Source organism: Thamnophis elegans, chromosome Z, assembly GCF_009769535.1.
Source record: "Thamnophis elegans isolate rThaEle1 chromosome Z, rThaEle1.pri, whole genome shotgun sequence".
Taxonomy (NCBI): domain Eukaryota; kingdom Metazoa; phylum Chordata; class Lepidosauria; order Squamata; family Colubridae; genus Thamnophis; species Thamnophis elegans.
In genome coordinates this window covers 93,138,223-93,160,157 of record NC_045558.1, presented here as the reverse complement: position 1 = coordinate 93,160,157, position 21,935 = coordinate 93,138,223, and the positions used below count along the sequence as shown (strand labels likewise).

The following is a 21,935-nucleotide window of genomic DNA, read 5'->3' as shown; positions in this document are numbered from 1 at the left end:
GGTCAGTTTCCATCCATTATTCCTTGTCTGACCTTCAGGTGTTTGGGAAAATAACTTGACCCCTTCCTCTCTGTGGCAGCCCCTCAAATATTGGAACACTGCTATCATGTCTCCCCTGGTCCTTTTCTTCACTAGACAAGCCATGCCCAGTTCCTGTAACTGTTGTTCATATGTTTTAGTCTCCAGTCCCCTAATCATCTTCGTTGCTCTTCTCTGCACTCTTTCTAGAGTCTCAACATGTTTTTTTTTATAGTGTGGGGACCAAAACTGGATGCAATATTCTAGGCGTGGTCTTACTAGGGCTTTATAGAGTATTATTAGTACCTCACTTGATCTTACATAGGCTCAAGCCCAGTACTTATCCAAAACCATGAAGGGGTGGACTATCCTGTGATCTACCTCTCAAAGATACTCCTACAAAAGGACAAAAGGACAGCACCATTGAATAAGAAGCCTATGCACTAAAATGGGCAATCGATGCTTTTCCTGTCGATTTGTGGGTTCTGGGATTCACTGGAATAACCAAACAACAACTGCTCATCTGGCTGGAACAAATGAAAGATACAAATTCATGTACCAGTTAGTTAACACTACAACTGTGCCATTTATTTAACATTGCAACTGTGTCTTTTCAATATTTTAGATAGAGTGGAACAGCAAAATGTTATTGCCGATTCCCTACTGCAGTATGAGAAAGACACAGAAATGGCATTAGTCTCATAAAAAGAAAAAAAATGAATATGTGCTGCTGTTGTCCTGTCTCTTTAAGCTCTCTCTCCAGCCAGCACAGATTCTGAGACTATAAATCTGTGTTGAGAGGCAACTGCTGCAATGGAGTTGGTGTGTAAGAGTTAGAAGAGGGAAGGAGATATATAGGAAAGGAAGGCAAGCAGGCTGAAGCAGCTAGAAAAAGATCCTTTTTTTCTAGCAGCATTCACAAGGAGTAGGAGAAGTAGGACTCACAAGGACTAAGTGGAGTAGCAATAGTAGCAGTGGGCAAGAATGGAGTAGGGTTGAGTAGTGCACAATAGACTGAAGATGCTTGTATGCATGTGTTGTTGAGGGAACTGTGCTATTGACTAGTGCTTCGAGCCCATTGAATTGAGTATACTGAAAAGAATCCAGGACAGACAGATCCAATATCTCTTTGGAAGGCATGTTATAGGGATTTGTGGCCATTATGGGACATGTATCACAACATAGAGATAAAATGGCAATTTAAAGGGGTTCGATGGCTCAGAGGTTAAAGTTGGAAAACTTGACAGCCTGGGTTCAAGACGTGAGTGCCGTGTGATGGGGTGAGCTCTTGTTATTTGCCTCAGCTCCTGCCAACTTAGCAGTTCAAAAGCATCCAAATGCAAGTAGATTCAGTATATCCAGTGGGCATTCTGGAATTTATAGCCCAACGCATTTGGAAGTGGTTGCTGCAAACAGTTTCTCCATTATCTGAAAAAAGGCCATTTGAATCTATTTACATATTATTGTGCAATTCTCATTCTGCTAATCTGTGAGTGAAAATGCAACTAGGCAGAGTATTGGAGCTTCCTACCAAAAATAACCAGAAATCCTAATGAGGCATTTACAGCAAATATACAGAACACAGAGAGAAAATTTACCCCCCTGTGAGCAGCCCCTTGTCCAGCAGAAGTCACTTAAACAGAACAGGGATGTGATCAGTGTAGTGAAAATATGTTTATTTTGTATTTGAAAACATTACTCTGGGGAGAGCCAGATCAAGGGACATGGAATGCTTATTTAAACAACTTTATAAAACTGCCTAATGCATCCAACTCTGGGCAGCTTATAATAAAAGCTTCTTTTAAAAAAATGAGGGGGCCAAACCAGATAAAAAGAACCAAAGGCAAGCCTGATTCTGCAAAAAACATCACCTAGTGAGAATGTCTATAGGGATTCTCAATCATCTGGATCATGGATGAAGAAGCTTCTTGAAGCTTCAAAGAAAAACCAAAAAGTCCATTTGCCTCTTGAAAAAGCACCAATTAGAAGAATATTTTATCCTATGGCCTGGGGAAGAGAGCCAGAACTTCAAATTTTCTTAAAAGATGACAGGGTCAGGGCCACACAAATTCCCAGGATTATGCAACTGTAGAAGGCAGATGCTTCTCCAGAGGCGTGCTTCCTGGGATCCTTTAGATATTGTTTCAAGGAACATGCTCCTTTGCTGGATCTGCCAGTGGACAACGATAATGGGAGAAAGTGGATTCCTTGAGTAACCACATCCTACACACGAAGGGTTTTATAGGTCACCACCAGCATCTCAAATTGCACACAGAAACTCACAAGTAACCATTACAGCTCAGGAAGTATAAGTGTCGCATAAGGCTCATTCTGAACCAATCACAGATTCCAAATGGTTTTCAAAGGCAACCCTTTGTAGATGCATTGAAAAAGTCTAAATGTGAAGTGTTTAAGGTATGAGTGTCTGAGAGAAGGGATTCCCAGTCCAGGAGGAACAAAACTGGTACAATAGGTGAATCTGGATTAAGGAGTCACAGCCTCTTTAAACAGGAGCAGGTAATCAAGGAGAACTCTAAAATTGTATATCAGTTCTGTGCAACACCAGATCTTGGGAGAGCTAAAAATTCATAGCTTCTCCATTGTGTAAAATCAAATTAAAGCCTGTCCCTCTCTGCCTAGATCTTCAAAGTCTCAAAGCAGTGGGACATGGTATTACCAATTTTACTTGATCAGCTCAGGGTTGAGATGTATGGCTGAGTATCATCAGCATACCAACGAAATAGACATTGTGCTGGCTATTGATCTCCTTTAACAGTTTTATATAGATGTTAAAACAGAGGTAAGAGTTTCAAGCCCTAGTACAACCCATGAGTAAAGTCCAAAGGCTTGACATCTCCCTCTCCCCAAACCACTAATACCAACTGGAATTTACTTAAGAGAAAGGAAAGCCACCCAACCCTACTCCTGGTTCCAACTCCTTATCCCCAGTCAATGGTACTGAAAGCAGCTGAGATATCAAGGAAATCCAGGTCGCATCAATCCCTACATCCCAATGTCCTTAGAAATTGTCCATAAGCACCATCAGTGCTCCCTGTATACTATGTTCTGGCCTGAAAACTTACTGAACTTATAGGTAAGCTTTCTTCAGCTCATATAGACCAAGCTACTAGTTCCCAAATGATTTCCCCCATTCCTTGCCAGTCAAACTTAATGCACTCATTGGTCTCTTCCACATGACCAAATCAGTGTAATATTGATCTCCTTGAGCCAAGAGAAAAATATGCTGGCATGAATTGTATTACCCTTACTTCCCATCCCTGTTGCCAGATAACATTAACAAGGTCAATAAACAGTTCTAACTATTGCAAAGGATTAATAGATTCCACTGGACTCATTTTTCCTCCCACCAAACATTCCATCTGCAGGAACACCAATATCTAACATAGATTGGGCAAATGTGGAAAGATTCATCAAGTGATAACTTTAGTCATTTGATTAACAAGGACAGAGAAGAGAGGATGAAGCAGAAAGGAATCATAATGGTATTTTAAGATGGTGGAACTTTTCTCCCATGTCTCTTACCTATTAGGCTATTTCTGAAGATGGGTATAGCAATTTTCTGAAAGAATGTTAAATAGCCTGACCCACAAATAACAGGTGTACAGAGTGCGTAGGATGCAGCAGGAGGAACAATCAATGAAAAGCTAGTCATCTATCGCCACCAAGGGAAGGGCGGTGCTGTCAACAAGTGACTAGGAATGATGTCCACTTCCCCCTCACTAGGGGGAGAGATGGAGAGAGAGGGAGGGAGGGAGAGAGAGAGAGAATCTGCATTTTGCTGATTCTTAGACAGCAATCCTAACAATTTTCAGCACTCTAACTGCCTCCTCAGAGATAATTAACAATAATACAAGGATTAAAAAGAGCAGCCATAAAAATCCCTTTGTTGGCAGAAGCAACAGAAAACCTGAAATGAATCCAATGATGACAGAGCTAGTAGCATAACAATGGGCACCATCCAACTTTCTTTCTTAATTTCAAGTGATATTCTGGTAGTACAAGTCTTGCATTCTTTCAAAGCAACAATAACCCTGTGTTTTAAAAAACCGGTCCAAAGCAGTAAAGATTTGTTTATAAAGGGTTAACATAAACCCTGACAAGGGATATGGAAAGTAATGAACAGGCATGACATGGGCAAAGGCCTATGTGGAATCCAACTGTTGGCCTGTCTTGCTGTACAGTAATGGGCTGTGTGAAAATAGCCTTGGGTAAACAGGAGGAAGAGCTGCAGTCTAGAGCAGGGGTCTCCAACCCTGGCAATTTTAAGCCTTGAGGATTTCTGAGCCTGGAGCTGGCTGGGGAATTCTGGGAGTTGAAGTCCTACAGGCTTAAAGTTGCCAAGGTTGGAGAGCCCTGGTTTAGAGAACAGTCTGAGAACAGAAATCTGAATCCAAAAGAGGGATGGGTATGAAAACATCATCTCAGATTGTACCCTCCCTAGTTTTCTGGACAGTAAAAATAAGTGAGGGGTGTTTGTGTGCTTTCAGGTTTGCAAGATTCCGTCAAGGTAACTTTACAAAGAAGGTAGTGTTAATACTGGTACTTCTTGTCTGGACTACCTCAAAGGGCTGACATCTGCAGCTTCACATGAGAGGCCAGAGAGAATTGTGCTAAGCAACCAGACATAGGGGGTCATGCCTGAAGGTATAGCAGATAGGTTCCAAACTTTAACAGCACCATATACCAAATGATGTAAAATATGCCAGAATGTATCTGTAGAATAAGAAGTAAAACATGACTTGAAAATCAGAAGAGCTAAAAACAACTTTGTTTGTTTAGGCATGGACTGAATATGAGTCCATGCCTAAGGTGACTTTTAGAAATAGTGACTTTTTTTTGCATCTCTCTGTGTGTGTGTGTTTGTGTGTGTTTGAGAGAGATTTAATCTATTATGTTGTCACTTTTTTCTTCCTATAATGCTTCTGGTTTTATTATATATGACCACTGACTCTGACTGTGGACTAGGGGAGAAATATAAATCTCTCCTTCCTGTGGCTCCTCTCTGTGACTTTTTATACACACACATTTATTTAATTTTCCTGAAGGCATTATGTCCCTTCCCGTTTGTTCATTTCCATGACTTGATGTAGCACCAACTAGGAAAGTGAAGTAGAAGGGAAGTCAATAGGTAGATGAAATGGATGTTTTGGATTGAAATCTGAATACAAGAAGAGTTTGGAAGGCCATGACATCGAGTGCATTTCTGCAAGCAACATAAATCATTGGGATTTCTGTTTCCAGTCCCAAAAACTTGATGGTGTGGATTGCATGGTTTTGGACTTAATTGTTGTGTGAACCTAACCAATTGTGGTTACTCTGGAGATTAAACCCTAATATGGTTTGAATAAAACTAAGGGAACTTAAAAGTCACATTATGTCCATACTTGTAGAGTAGAATGTACTATTTTCGTATCTGTCTGTCTGCAAGAATAGACACAATAACTCTATTAATTACTGTCCTCCACCAAGCCCAAGTCTGGACAGGCCAATCCTGTATTTTATTTTATTTTTTAAAAAACCTTCATGGCTAAGTGGGGGGGGGGGTCAGTCTGGAAAATGGAAACTTATTCAGAGCTGCTCCAATAGTTAAAAAAACTAGGATCAGAATAATGTAGAAAAAAAGCTAGCAACCTCCTTTAGAGGATGGGAGTTTCCCACCCTGCCATCTATGCCTATCTCTGGGTGGGGCAGCATTCTAGTTTGAATGATGGAGCAAGGGAAGAGAGACTTTTCCAAGCTTCGGGGTTTGAGTTGGTTATTGTATATTATCAAATTTGAGATAGGAAGAACCAGGTATAGAGTTTACTTGGAAACAAACTTGTCCTGCTATATTTTAAAATCCATGTTTGAAAGGCAGGCTTTGTTTCCAAAGGTTAAAAATAACACCCCCCCCCTCCCCTCCTTCAATATAGGAAAGCAATCGTCGGCACACACCGACCAGAACGTTAAGGCCACTGACCTCAAAACAAGCTTCCTTTTGAGTACTGTAGTGTATGAAAGCATAAAATTGCACCGCGCCTCAAGCTGTCCTGGAAAGCGGGGGGGGGGGGGGAGTAACGCCTGAGCGGGTTTTCATTAAGTTTTGAACTTCCCTTTCGCAGCCAGCAAACGGGTAGGAAAGAGACCTTCCCCGTTTTCTTTCAACCGGGTGAGGGGTGGGAAAGCGCTCGGCAGCTGAATCGTGGAGGGGAGGCGACGGTTCTTCCCAACTTACCGCAGACTCCGGCGGCGACCAGAAGCAGACTAAAGACCAGAAGCGCAGGGGAGGCAAACTTGCCCATCCTGGTCTCAACTTAACAAATCTGCCAAGCGGAGCGGAGCAGTCTGTTCCCGAAAGGTCCGCCCCGAAGATCAGCCAAGTTGTAAGCAAACTGTATCGCCGAGGGATCCGAAGATCGGGCAGATGCGGCCACAGAGAGGAAACAACTGTCAGATGGGAGTCACGGAATGCTCCCTCCGGTCGCCGAGGTCGCAGCTTCGTAGGATCCTTTTCTCCACCCCTCCCAGAAAGACGGGGGAGGGGGGCTTGGCAGGGGAGGAGACGACCTCTGCCAGCCACTGCTGTACACCCTTTATCCCTGGCAAAGATTTCCTCCCCCAGTGCCTAAATTCATTGGCCACCTCCGCCCCCCCTTTTTTTGTGGCGGAATGAACCCTGAACCTCTCTATTCCTCCTGCGTATAATTCTCTTACAGTAGTGGAGCTACTATAAGAAAACTACGTGAATCAAACGTGAGAAAAACACCCCCCTCCTTTTAACCTACTTGACCCTCTGAGTTTAATGACAAATTTAAAGAAACAGCAGCAATCATCCCATTCAAACTGGCGCCAATTCCTAACCGCAAACTATTTCTTTACTTCCTTCTTCTTTTTTTGAGGACCGGTTCCTTGACCATTGTCACAATTGATTCGGAAATGGGAACTGTAGTCCTTGGGGGTGGGGTCGAGGAAGAAGTTGAGAGAGGCTAGGGCATTTTCCTCCCAATCCAACCCCTCCATTCAGCTACCTGCCTGGAGAAAGCAGAGTATACCTTAGTCAAGCAAGTTATACCTTGGACTTGTCCACCTCGGCATCATCTCCCATCATCCCCTACAAATTTACAAATGCAAAAAATCTCATAGAAGTGTATAGTCCTTTGAGAAATAGTTACTTAAATGCTCTTCTCTTAAACTGATTTTAGATGGGTTATTTTGTATATCCACCTAGAGTTTTGCATAGCTTTCTCAAAATTTTGATTTATCAAAGAATTTGTATAGCAATCATTGCTCTAGAGATAATTACAGAACAAGAAGTATCATACAAATTCAGAGATTTGAGATGATTGAATAAGGTTTACTTTTTTTTTACAAAGCATAGAATAAGTAAGGTGGTATGTATAACATTACAACATGCTTTAAAGATTGCATTCTGCAGTTCTAATTTAGAAAAACTGAATTCTATTATCAATATAATCATATAAACTAAATCAAATATAAACCAATTATACAATTTTATTGGCTTCTTCTGGTTGTGTTAAACATGGGAAACAACTTTATCCCCTCCTTCTGATATTTCAGCAGACATTCCTCACAACTTTCCAAGTCAAGGCAAAGGGACTAGACGTTAACCAAGACTGAAGAAATTTAACTTGGAACTTAGACAAGGGTGTGTGAGAGGGGACTAATATTTCATTATTTTCTGGATGATGTCCGCCTGAATATTTTTAGCCTACAAAATGTTCATCTGAATGCCTTATCTCTGGAGAACAGAATGCAAGTAAAAATCCCTGATTGCTTGCTACCTACTTAATTAAATAAGATACACTCAATGCACTATCAAAAGAAGGAATAATGAGATGGGAAAATGGCATGTCTGGAATCTTTTGGTAAAGGACTTCAAAACAGACGGAAAGCTCTTGAGCTTCTTTAATGTACATGCGGATAAGTTTCTCAGTCACATGTAGCCTGCCTTGATCTCATTTGGTCTCTTTTGTCTTGCTGCCCTCTTGCGTGCAAAAATAAAATCCTCATAGTCAGGCAAAGACCTTTTCCTAGCTTCTTTTTAAACACACAACTGATACTGAGGAAAATTGAATTGGATGTGGGTGTTCTAACACTTCCAGTTCTAATTCCCAACCTGAACATGTTGGCAGGTATTCCAAAATCATATCACTTGACTGCTTATAGTGGACCAAGTTCCAAGCAATAAAAGTTTTTTTTATTCAACCTATTTACACTCTTATAAGTATCTCTATACACTACTAATATACTCTTCTATACTGTATCTTTGGCAACAAGATCCATCTAAGGCAGGGGTGAAATTCAACAGGTTCTGGAGAACCAGTAGCAGAAATTTTGAGTAGTTCAGAGAACTGGCAAATACCACCTCTGGCTGGCCCCAGAGTGGGGTGGGAATGGAGATTTTGCAGTATCCTTCCCCTGCCATGCCCACCAAGCCATGCCCGCAGAAACTGTAGTAAAAAAAATTGAATCTCATCTCTGATCTAAGGGCTTCAAAATAGAAGTCCCCTTGGGAGTGGAAGGGCTACTTGAGAGTTTCAATGTTCCTTGTGAGCAGGACCATTTGGAATACAGTGGATTAATTACAGTTGAGCCTTAAATGGGCTCTGGCTATGGAGGCATGCATGAGAATTTCTATTACGGACTCAGGGAGAAGCTAAATAAATAGATTTATTGGAGAACTATAAATTTTGGATATGACTCCTTCCTTGAGGGCATTTGTTTCTTCAGAACTTCTTTTCTACCTCAGCACCCTGTTAAAAGTGAAACTAAGACTATTGCCTGCTGGCCCAACAGGATTCTCGCTGCTCCATTATTTAGCATAATTTTCAACTATACATTCTAAATGTGTCCACACCAGTATTAGATACATTGGAGTACACTTTGCAATATAATTACCCAGTATAACAATTTGTCCATGCAGAATGAGGTTTGAATGAGTTTTAGTCCAATGCATAGGAGATTCACCAGGTGAGAAAAGGATGATCTTTAGCTTTAAAAAAAAAAGATTTCAGGATCATTTCAACTAATCCCAGAAGCTCTGAAGGATCACTTTCTCCCACTTTCAATATTGAATTATGAGGTCCTCTTCAGAGGAGCTGTTGCAGATGTGAAGGGTGGGGACACAATTATTAGAGGCAAAGTTGTGTTAGCGGTGACATAATCATTGTAGTATTCCTTTCCTAGAAGATGCCTTCCTGCAGTATTCATGCTAGGCACTTTGGCACTAAAATGTTATTTTAAAACAGTTTAATGTTTTAAAAATATCAATATATACTCTTCTGAACATTATCTGCATACTTGGACACTGTTTCCATTTACTAAGAACTACTTATGCAAAAAAAAAACCATTTATGTCCCATATAATTTTATGGTATTAAGAATTTTATATTGTAAGACTATAAGAAGAACTCTGTGGATCCTGGATCAGATTACAAACAATCTATTCTGTTTCTATAATGGTCACATTTGTTTCTGGGAAGCTCAAGAGCAACATGTAGATATGACAGCACACAGTGTGGTTCCTCTTCTGCAACTATTGATCTACCGCAGTGGTTCCCAAACTTTTTCAGTCCACCGCCCCTTTGGTGCTACAAACTGATCCTCAGTGCCCTCCCATCCAGTGGTGGAGTTCAATTTTTTTTACTACTGGTTCTGTGGGCGTGGCGGGGGGTCATATGACTTGGTGGTTTGCATGAAGGAAGGGAGATAGTAACAGTAAAATTCAAAACTGTAACAATTAATTGCACATTTATTCAAAATCCAATTTAAAAACCTTTTTAGTTAATGTTAATTCAACAAAATTGTTGAACATGATCCAGTGATACCAGGTTTTCAAAGTCTGATAGTCATTTATCAAGAACCTAAGTAACAAGTAACTTAGTAAACTCAGTAAAATTTAGTAACTACTTCACTGTTCAGTAAATTCTTAATGTGATGGATGGGCTTGATGAAGTGATAACAGAAAAAAATGTCTTTTCAAAGAAAGTGGCAATCAGCTATTTCCCAAACTGTAGGCAAAACTACAGGATCTGGGACCTGGAGGATCCTCGTTTTTAAAAACCTGGTTACAGGCAGAGGAAGAGCTCAAGACTCTGATCCAAGCCACAGGGGGGACTTGTGGTACCCAAAACTAGAGCCCCTGATTTCTAGATTTAAACCTTAAATATTGAAATGGCCCATTTCTTCCCAACTTCCAATGAAACCATTCCATTTACTGTCATGCAAATCTCCCTTGTGGGTATGACGGATTCCTTCCCCCCATGTATTTCCCACCCGCCTCCTCAGCTTCCCTGCTGTATTTATGATTGGCATGGCACTCTTCTCTCTGGGGCCAGGGAGCAGCCCGAGCACTGGCGCAGGCTGGCAGAGAAAGAGAGGCAGCCCATCCTCTGCCTCCTCTTGAAAGAGACTCGGCAGCCCTCCAGGACCCTCCTCTCTCTCTCTCTCTCTCTCCCCCCCCCGGGCTTAGGAACCCACCTCTCTGCTCTCCCACTTCCGGGCTACAAAGCAGACAGGAGGCCCATACACTCAGGCTTTGGTGCCTCAACTCGCTGAAGGAAGCTTGACTCCTACGGCAACCCTGGATCGCTTTTTTCAATCCGGGTTTTTAAAAAATAAATAAATCAGGGAGGCGGGGCACAAAACGGAATAGCCAGGCAAAGCTCTTGCTTTGTGGGTAAGGATTTCGAGAGGAGCTCCCAAGTGGGGAGAAGGAGCCTTGGGAAAGAAACAAGTTGGCTTCTCTGCTTTGCTTTTAAATGCACCCATAGGTGTGCGTTTCTCCGTTTCCTTCCCTATCGCTGGTATGAGACTCTTGTTGGAGGCTGGATAGCCTTTCTGGGGCTTGTTATTTACAGACAACACACTATATCCCCTTCTATGGCCCTGTTATTCCAAGTAGAGTCTTGCGCCCTGCAAGGGGGCCACCTCCAGCACTCCTCTGCTACCTTCCTTGCCTCTTAGCACCCCCTGCCACCCCCCTTGCCTCTTAGCACCCCCCTAAGTCATCCCCCCCCCCAATGGGCAGTACTGCCTACTTTGGGAACCACTGGTCTACCCGAATACTACTCTGATTTACTCATATTAATCAGTTGTGCTATTATATTGCAACGGTTGTATGCTCTAGGGTAAAAATAGTCCAAGAAATAATTTTCTTAGGTAGCATTCTATAAGCATAATAGATAAATAAAACAAAAATGATCACCTAAAAAGGTAGTGCTAGTTTAGGAAAAGTGCCTGAACCTCATTCTAATCAGAAGCACTATTTGGGGAAAACACATTTTATGACGCATAAGAAATGAGGGTAAACTCTTTGCATAATGTATTTATAATCTACGGTGAATTTGGATGCAAGAATTCTCAAATTAGCTTCCCACCCTTTCCAGCTTTACAGCAAGAAAAAATACTTGCAACTACCCATTAGAGATTATAGTAATAATGTATACTGAAACTAGACCAGGCTACGGAAAAAGATTTTTTTTTAAAGACTGGAAAAAGGCTGATCAAGTGATCTTTGATCCCTCTCAACGCACAGTCTGAGAAAGAAACTTCTTAGGTTCGAAGCCCATACAGGGTCTTTCCCTTTAAAACTGTAAGGAGAGGAGAGGTATTCTTTGCTAATCTCAGGGAGAACAGTTGTCAACTGGAGATGCAGCTGATAAGCTTAGTGATTAGATACAGCGAAAGAATGGATTTACACACAGCACCTCAGGAGCTCTTTGGAAAAAAGATTTATATGTGTTTGGTAATGCTAGTGCATCATATCAGCACATGAACTCTTTGTAGTGAAGTGGTTTTCTTCTGGATAGAGGAGGACTGTTAGCAGACTGGCAGCTCTCTGCCTGTAGTGGTGGATGAAGGTGGTGCTTAGGATCAGTTCGGGGTGGAGTTTTTTTTTCCTGCAAGTTGTTTTTATCATGCTGCTTAGAGACTTTACTGTACAATGCAACATGCATCTCCAGAGATTCCAGCCTGTTTGACAGCACATGCTCCCAGCTGCTTGGAAATCTGACGTTTGGAATTGTCCTGCTTCTCTTAAAGATTGGATGGCATGGTGTTGGTGGAACTGCTTCCTTGTCCTTTTTCAGCTGTCTACCTTCTTGTGCTGACAGTGCCTTTGTGCAAGAAGATCAAGAAGCAGGAGACAGCCTTGCTGACTACTGAGGAGTCCTTATATCATTTAGGGTCACTCAGCAAAAGAAAGCTCACTGTTCTCATTTTTCTGGAACTTCCACTGGATTGAAATACAGAATGAATGGGAGCTTATTTAACCAAACACTGTTGGAAGAAGGTATGTTTTCCAATCGATCCCAAGATCTGGGGATTCTGATTGGCTGCTGCAATGGGACAGGAACGATGGTGGCCAGCGATGGAGGAGCGTCCATCCTGCTCCCAGATGAAAGGAGCCTCTTCATCACCCGAGTGGTCCAGATTGCTGTTCTTTGTGTCCTCTCATTGACTGTCATCTTTGGGGTGTTCTTTTTAGGCTGCAACCTGCTCATCAAATCAGAGAGCATGATCAACTTTTTGGTCAAAGACCGCCGGCCATCCAAAGATGTTGGCATTGCAATCATGGGACTCTACTGAGCAAAGATTGTGGAGCATGTCTCAGTGGGTGACTCAAGTAATAGCTTTCTCACTGCAAGTATAGGATGCGAATATTGTTGTGGCTAGAGGAAGGGGAACCTGGGGTGGCATGTTATTAGATGGAGTTACAAAAAAGAAAGGGGGTGGGTGGGAAGGAGGGAGGGAGGGAAAGAGAAGGGAGGAGAGAAAGTAAAAAAATCTATGTATATTACAGATGTAAGAGAGGAGAAGAAAGAAATATTCTTATAGCGAGTTTTCTGCAAATTTTAAATTTCTGCCTGTAGAAATGTCATATTGTTTGCATGACTAGTCTATGTATAAAGATAAATAAGTGAAGGTGTCCAAGTCTTTTACATTGTTTCCCTTGGACATCAGCTTATAAGGACATAAATGACGGGAAATAAGCTTTTGTTTTATGAGCTGGACATTCTTATCTAAATACAAAATTTAAAGTCAAGACCTTTCAAGACAAAGACACTCTAAGTTCCTCAAAGTGATAAGTAATGTGATGTTTTGTTTTGTCTGCTCAGTTGGTGCTTTCATGGAAAGCTTTTACTGAACCAACATACATTTCTCATTTATGGAAATCATAGGAGGATTCAAATATTGTTTCCTTTTAAATGTAATTCACCTCTACCTTCATTTTTCTTATCTCAGAAATCTACAAGGGACATTATTGCCTTTGATCGATAATGCTAGGAACTGCATGTTTGGTAGCATCCATAGTTAAAAAGCATGTGTTTTAAAAAACATTATGGTACAAGATCTTTTTCAGATACAATGTGATGTTAGTTCCTTGCAATAAGGCAAAGGTGGTTGTGAGGATATTTAGTATAAAACAATATGTGTTTTTAAAAGCAGCTGGTTTTTTTTGGTATTTCACTCTTTAAACATTTTATTATTTATTGCCCTAATGAACTTTTAAGAAAGGTTTTCCTCTGCTTTTTAAAATGAAACACCAGATAGCTCAGTTAACAGGCTAATAATCAGAAATGCAAAAAGTATCTCAAAGTAAAGAGATAAAGAAAGACTCAACTTAATTTTCTGCAGATTTAAAACACTGTTTTAGGCTATGACTGAACATAACAAATTAAGCCATCTTGGTCTCTTTTTATATTGCCATCTACTTGTTGTTGGATGGGGAAAAATCATTATATGTTTTGGCTCTTCTGTTACATAATTGTGGGGATAGAAGGGGGGAAAAAGGAGTGAAGGAACTAAGCCTTTGCCAAACAGAAATAGAGTGCTGCAGAATTGTGAGATATACTGAAAATGTACTTACAATTAGATATATGTTTACATCTCACTACATAAAAAAATGGCACCTAATTTGAAGAAAGAGCGCCTATTGATGCATATATTACACTTTTGGAATTCTCTTTTTCATAAGGTAAAGGTAAAGGTTGCCCTCATACATATATGCTAGTCATTCCCAATAAAACTCCTTAAAATGAGGAATTATCACATTTACATTTTTTAAAGTACTTGCATATTGCCCTTTGTCCAAGAAGCTTGAAAGAACATAATTCACCGTAGCCTTAAAACTCTTGTAAAGGATTCACAAAGGAAAAACAATTTAACTAAACTCACTTTGTGAACTTAAAGTGAAGATTTACTCCTTAAAAGTCAGATTGAAAACTTCATTCAGCTATGATGAACAAACTCATTTCTTTAGACATCCCTTCTTAAGCAGAAATTTGCATATTTATATCTCATTTTTGGAAAAAAAAAATATAAATCCATTTTAGTATACAATCAGCTGGACCCTACATTGTCTTGTATTTATTTTATTTTACAGTATTGTCTGACATTTCTGATCCAACATTGTTTTGAGACAGATTTTATTTCATTTCCCTTTATTTTTTATACATTCACAATGAATTGAACAGTCTTATAACTTCTCACTTTTACTCTGAATTCCTAAACACATAAATTATGGTCCATGAGACTTATCTCTAAGGAGGCATGTATAGTATTGTGTTGTAAGGCAAATCTCAGTTCAACTATCCAACAAATTGACTGTGAAACCTCAGTACTGCTCTTAGGAAGAAAAGTAATGGGTATATAACCATTTGATGAAATTGAATTGAATTGTCTTCTATTTGAAGAAAATAATTTTATTTCCCAGTATTATTAATGTGCCACATACACACCACCCTACTTGACCATATCTTCTGATTATACAATTTCCTTCCATGTTATCCACCTCAAGTATGATTGCACAAGTCTCATGGCCTCACTAGAATTGTTAAATTCATTCTTGAAATCATCAGGGTAAGTGGCCAGTACTCTGGTTATTGAGATATTAATATTAACATTATCCCAAGCTCACTAATTAAACTATTCCCAAGTCCTATTTTCTCTATCAAGGCTCTTCTGAACTGCATGCTACACTTCTAATTTCTAACCAAGGGTGAAAAACTGAACTTCTAGGAGATCTAAAATATTTATTCTACCCCAGGAGCTTCATCAAAGGTTGATACTGAACTAAAATTTCAGAAGGCAAGTATTATTCAAAGGTAGAAGCTATTCATAAGAAGCAGTCATATTAACAGTTTGTATTAAATTTAAATTGTGTCAATTCTCATTAGAGCTAGCCTTACTCAGACAATACCTGCTCATTATCAGCATTGCTCAGATCCCAGGTCTACTGTCTATTTTGTGAACGCAAAGAGTAAATGTGTAGGGTGAACACCACTCCAACCTATCATGCAATTTTACTAATTTAATCTCAGATATTTTCATTTTGGGCTGAGGAACCAAAGTTTCCTCAGGTAGAATTTTGGAGTACAAGATCTAAACTTTTCCCTAAAGAATTAGTGTGGCATCCTTCTTCATTTAACATATGAATAAACTGAGGAATCAAGAGCATAAGATAAAGTGCTGGCCAACAGTTTAGATAACTGAGATCTGCACTTGTCTCAAGTGATGTGTTATTGGCCAGAAATTTGATAGGACAGTAGAAAAACTAAATTGATATAATTGAAATTAAGATTGGATCAAAATTGAATGTTAACAAATTGAAATATTTTGTATGACTTCCTTGAGACAAGCTTGATTCTTAATGATTTTATGAACAGTTCCATGTAACATTCTTGGTAACAATATAGAAAGACTTATCATTTTCTTCTTCAGGGACATTTTTCCATTTCCTACACAAGTGTTTAGCCAGGTATTTTCCTGATAGCTTCCAATCCAGTTGAAAACCAAACCACACTTAACTTTTTCCAGAATTTAATAACATTTTTATCCTGTTGCCTAAATGGTTACAACTGATGGCAATCTCTGCACAGTCCAGGCTATGAAGAACTACCCAGTTAGAGAATGAAGTTTCCATAGAAAGTTATTTAATTGATTAAAAGTCAGAAGTTTCTCCTGTGATATATTAGATCACATATTAGAAACTGATGCTTCTTATAGTATTGTGCTCATAATTGCGTGATCACATTCAGCCATTAGAAGGTATAATGCCATCCAGATGTATCCACAGGAAGGGGTTAAAAGAAAACCAAGATGACAGCCCTAACCATGTAACTAAAGTCCCCTCCCTTTTTGTGTGTGTCTGTGTATGTTGTTACACACATAAAAATGAATTGTGCTTTAATTGCATAATTGTAGCCAATTTTGTGGCACCTCTGCAGACTATATGTAGTTCTGGCTATATCAGAACTACAAGCAGAGCAATTGTTAAAAAAAAAAGATGCTTTTGAGATCTCATTGTATGGAGAGAAAAAAAGCCCCACCATAATCACACAGAGCCAGCTCTAGTTTGGGTTCTCATTCAGATCACTTTTCCAGGGAACATATTCTCCCAGGTATTTTATAACTCCAAAACCCTTACCAAAATAGGGGTCTAGAGCCCCACTTAGACAGGGTACAGTGAGAAATCTGTTCAAAGCCATAATATATATTAGGAATAAAGCTATGACTGAGAATTAGACAAGGTTGCCTTTCCCCCATAAGTGGCTATTTTAATACACATGGAATCAGTGTAACTTAACGTAACATCTAATTTTGCTTCCAATATCAGATATTTGGGATAGAATAGATGGTTTTAATAAAGGGAGAACCCAAAAAAGCCAATGTATCCAAGATTCTTCTGCCATGGAAAAAAAAGTGCTTACTTCTAATGAAACTCTAGGGTTTCTTTTACACTCATAGCAAACTATGATATTATATTGCAATATTATACAAGATATCTTATATGTAAATCTTATACAAAGAAAAAAGTGATTAGAAATATATTGTCAGGGGGCTAATTTCAAAAACAAGAAAGGACAATATTCAACTAATAAGAGGAGCTTTTTTTTTCTACTTAGGGTCTCTTTTTATTAAACCAGAAAAAGATATTACTATCAAACTGGACTGGAGCAAATAGATGACAGGGTAATAAATGCAAGAGGACATCTGTAATTCTTAGCTAGTTAACAGCAGGGATTATAAATTCAGGCTTGTCATGTTGCATTTATAGTTTGAAAACAAAGGAAAGAGGCACCAGAGAAAAAACAGTAGCCAAATTGACAATCATTCCATAAAACACATGAGGCTTTTCACATCAGTGTCATTCACTTATAGTAGTTTATACTACAGTAGTTTATAGTAATCTGAATTTCATGTTCAGAAAAGTTAAATTTGGATATATAAATAATGTATCTCCAACATGTCTGATCATTTATTTTACATTATATTGCATTTTCTCCCACTTTGCAATGTTTCTCCAGAGAGGGGGAGAGGGGGAGGAAGGGGGAGATGGTGGAAGAGGAAGAGAGAGATGCTGGGAAGGACTTGTTAAAACAGACAAGCAGTTCACAATTAGAATCTGTGGTTTGTTTCTATTTTTCCACATAATTCTTTCTTTAGCAAACATTTAAAATGGTGAATAACTAAACAAACAAAATTCTTTAAAATAATGGTGGGGGGGGGGACTTTTAAAAAATCATCTATAGCCGGCGGAATCAGTGTAGAGGTTACCTAGAGATGATACCTAGCGATAACTAGACGATATATGTATGTTTTCAAGGATTTGTGAAAAATATTTGTATTTATGTATTTTGTGTTTCCCTAAAGGTTCTCATCACTCATTTGAACATTTTAATTATAATGCTGTAGACAACAAAAGCTGAATTGTTTTGCTAAACACTACTTTCTGTGTTCATTCCGTTGTTGACCCACAAACCTTCGCATTTGATTGTATCCTTTAACTGTCAAAGATCTGTTTGTTTTGCTATGGTTTCAGCTGCTTTTAAATTGTTTTGTAGCTGTACAATCTTATAAAAATAGTATGGTGATTCCTCAGTTCCCTATGAGTGGTCATTGTCAACTTCTGCATGGAACATGTCATTTGATGCTAGTTGGAATACCAGTCAAAGCAAAAGTTCTAAATATTTTGTTTCCTTTCAACACTTTTTCCTGACCAGCAACATGGTTTTTTAAAATCATTAAATTGTCTACTACAATGGTTCTCAATCTCAACTTTTTTTTTTTTTACCACTGATATCTTTAAATACCTTTTTTGGCAATGGACCATGGCCACATACTCCCCCAAAACCTAATACAAGATTTAAACCATACAATTTCTTCAAGCTTTCACAGACCCCCTATGATGACATTGCAGCCCCTGAAGGGTCCACAGACCACAGGTTGTGAACCATTGGTCCACTGTATTCCTCTCAAATGTTACCAGGAACCAGCCAATCCACGTCCCTATCAAAGCTACACCTTCACTGTTCATTGCATTTAGACTTCCAGAGAGAAACAAGCACTGATGGAATTCCTGGGTGAGATAGTTAGGTTCATTGGAGGGCAAAACTTCTGAATAATGTTCTATCAGCACTACAATCATTTCGTATAAATGTGCAATTTCTCAGTTTCAAAGAAGTCTGCCCATCAAGATTACCTCTTCTGATTCAAAGATCATGAACCTTAAGAAGGGAGTGCAGGGCCTGAAAAATTTTCATCTACAGTTTCCATCTGAACAGTGGATTGTGTAAGCACATAGGTTATCTGGCTACAATTTTCTTCACTATAGTAAGAAGCATGTTCTTTCTCTTTAAGCTGCACCTTCAATATTCCAAGGAAGTATCCTACATGGAGAATAGAGAGCAAAATCCCATGATTTTATGGGATTGGATGGGAAACTTTTGCCTATCCAACTTCTCTCCTCTGAGGCCAACTCTTTTTTCCCAATGCCCAGCTTTAAGAAAGAAATGGATTGCCAACCTTGTTGAATATAATCTTGCAGCATTGCCAAAACACTGATTTGCCTTTTGCTTCTCCTTGGGGGAAAAAGCATAGCTCAACTTCCTTTTCCTTCTGTTACCATACCCCAGATAGCAATAGGGTGAAGTGAGGAGAGAGAAGAAAGAGAGGTAGGCAGGTGACCCTTCACAAGAACAAATTTTGTGTCTGAGCAGGATTTATAGTCAGAGGAGTCCATGACTTCGTGTACAAAAGAATTTCTCTTCTCTTCTTTCTCTTCCCTTCCCTTCCCTTGCCTTGCCTTCCCTTGCCTCACCTCGCCTCCCCACTCCACTCCATTCCACTCAACTCTAGCTTTCCTTTTCAAAAAACCTTTTGCTTAGAACATTTTTTTTTCATTTGGACAAAATCTAAAAGCACCAGGAAACTGTCATCTCTCTCATTACATGATTATTTTGGCCCTGGCGGACGTGCAGAAGACAAGAGTCTTCAAACCAAATGCAATACTTTCAGAACTGATTGCTGTTCCATGAGATAGAATAGAAAGGACCAAAAAAATCCCTGAAGCAAAAAATAAAAAAAAAATAAAAGAATGAGCAAGTCATGCAAACAAAATAGCAACTTGTGGACACCTGGTGGTAAATTCCTGACAGTTCGTAAAATAAAATTGGAACCATATAGAAGAGAGGAACAAGCCTCTTATATTTATCAGCAAAGATAGTTTGGTATATGTCTATGGAGATTCTCAGTCTAATTGGCTCCCATCTCCCACAGAGCCCTCAAAACAATGAGAAAGAGATTTTCAGGGTCAGTCAAAAACAGGCATACAAATTGAACCTAGATTCTTTAATGGTTAGCTTTGGCCAAACAGGTTACAAATCAACAAAGACTAAAGAATTTCAGAGGCATCAGAATAACCTATGTTGCAAATCTGTTTTACACCTACAAAATGGTTGGAAAAATCACCATTATTGCAGCATTAGATTCAGATTTCAGATTTAGTTTATTTGTATGCCGCCCTTCTCCGGGAGGGACTCAGGATGGCGAACAACTCAGAAGGGGAAAAGGGGACAAAGACACAATACACGTAGTTAAAATACACAAGAGTCATACAGCCATACAAGTCGAGAGGGGAGGGGAACTCATCAACCCCAGGCCTGCCGGCACAGCCAGGTTTTGACAGCTTTCCGGAAGGCCTGGAGAGAGGTGAGGGTCCGAATCTCCGCGGGGAGTTCATTCCAAAGGGCCAGAGCTGCTACAGAGAAGGCCCTCCCCCAGATGGCATTGGCTGGTAGACGGAACCCGGAGGAGGCCGACCCTGTGCGATCTAACGGGTCTATGGGAGGTAATTGGCAGAGATGCAGGCAAAATTGCAGCTGTAGCACAATGAAAATGCAGTCACAGGAAGCCATAGCATGTGCATATATATCTAAATCTGTTTTATTAAATAAGGCAAGACATCAAATTCCATAACAAAACCAAGATATGAAGGGGATGACAAAGAATGAGGTGGCTGGATGAAGTCTCCGAAGCAGTAGGCTTGAGCTTAAATGGACTCCAGAGTATGGTACAGGACAGGAAGGCCTAGAGGAACGTTGTCCATGAGGTCATGGATATACATACATACATACATACATACATATATACACACATGTGTTTTATTTGTGCTGATAAATAAATAAAGGGAGACTAGTATAGATCTATTTCAAGCTATTTAGCTCGCATCAGTTAGCCATACCCTTACTGGGATTCGAACCTGTGCTGTATTACATCTTAGGCAGATGTCTTAGCCATTAAGCCACAGGTCCTCCTCCTTATCAGCTGAAGCCAGGGAAGAAGGTATATATTTAGTGTCACAACCCCTGGTATGCCCCAATTATGGGAGGAAGCTAACTGCTTCCATTATATACATATACATATACATATACATATACATATACATATACATATACATATACATATACATATACATATACATATACATATACATATACATATACATATACATACATACACACACACACACACACACACACATATAATTATTGTTAATATAGCTGCAAATAAATGGACCATCAAACAAATCAAGCTAAAGTTCTCCTTGGAGGAACAAACAACAAGGCTCAAATTGTCATACTTTGGACACATAGTGCAAGGATCTTCTCCCCTCTGGAGAAGACTCTAATGCTGGGAAAGAAAAGAGAAGAGGATGACCAGAACAAGATGGCTGGCACTAGAGATACATTGGAAGACTTGAAAAATCAGGTTAGGCATAGCTCATCTAGTATCTGGTTGCTAAAATTCAACAACAACTTGATGAAAATGATCAATCAATCAATCAATCATGTACCTTCGTTTATTTTCATATTGGTGAAAATCAGTTACTTTGAATTATATTGCAAAGGAAAAGTCTTGCAAAGATAAATCCTATCCTCCCCCACTTCCTGTTCTTACTGTCCCTTTCTCATTGCATGAAAAATCCACTGGGTGCCATGTTTGTAGAATTAAGGCAAGAATATAGGCAAACCCTGATGAGAGCTAATGAGTGATTAATTAGCTCCTTCGGAGAAGAGTTATTTTCAGTAAACAAGTCTGAAGAAAGCTGCATAGAGAGCGATCAGCTGGCAAAGGGGAAGAGATGAGATCAAGAGGTGATTACTTTAACTGCAAAAAATAAACGATAAAGGTGTATGTGGACTTATAGCTATAAAAAGTCCAGTCGTTCCTTTTTCTCAGTCAACATACTCAACATCATGTGCTGACTCTACGCAGTTACATACCACCAGGTCTGTATTGAAGGGATTTTTTTCACAGCTTCCCCAAAACTGAAGCTGCCACATTCTTTCACATTGCTTTTTTCTTTCTTCTTTCAAACCAAAGTAAATTAAAAAAAATCACACTGGTGCAATTTGGGTAAATATCATCCATATGGATTGAGAGGCTCATCCACCACTGATCTTTTTCATCTCTTTCCTATGTGGCTGAAAGAGCAGTGAAAACCAAAACGGGCATTGAGAGAATGCTAGAGAGTCCCTATTTTTTATAGGACCCTCTGGGATTTTGTCTCAAATTCTCAGTGGGCTGTATAAGACTGGGTTTCTTTAAAGCTA

The 21,935-nt window shown here is 39.5% G+C and overlaps 1 protein-coding gene across 1 annotated transcript in view; it reads right to left on the bottom strand.

The window, feature by feature from the left end:
* Positions 1-6,717, bottom strand: part of ITGB3 (integrin subunit beta 3) — a 75,979-nt gene extending 69,262 nt beyond the window's left edge. Inside the window, exon 1 of the mRNA XM_032237339.1 lies at positions 6,254-6,717. Within this exon, the coding sequence (XP_032093230.1) occupies positions 6,254-6,320 (67 nt within the window). The 5' untranslated portion in view covers positions 6,321-6,717. The remainder of the gene's footprint in view (positions 1-6,253) is intronic.
* Positions 6,718-21,935: the final 15,218 nt, after the last annotated feature.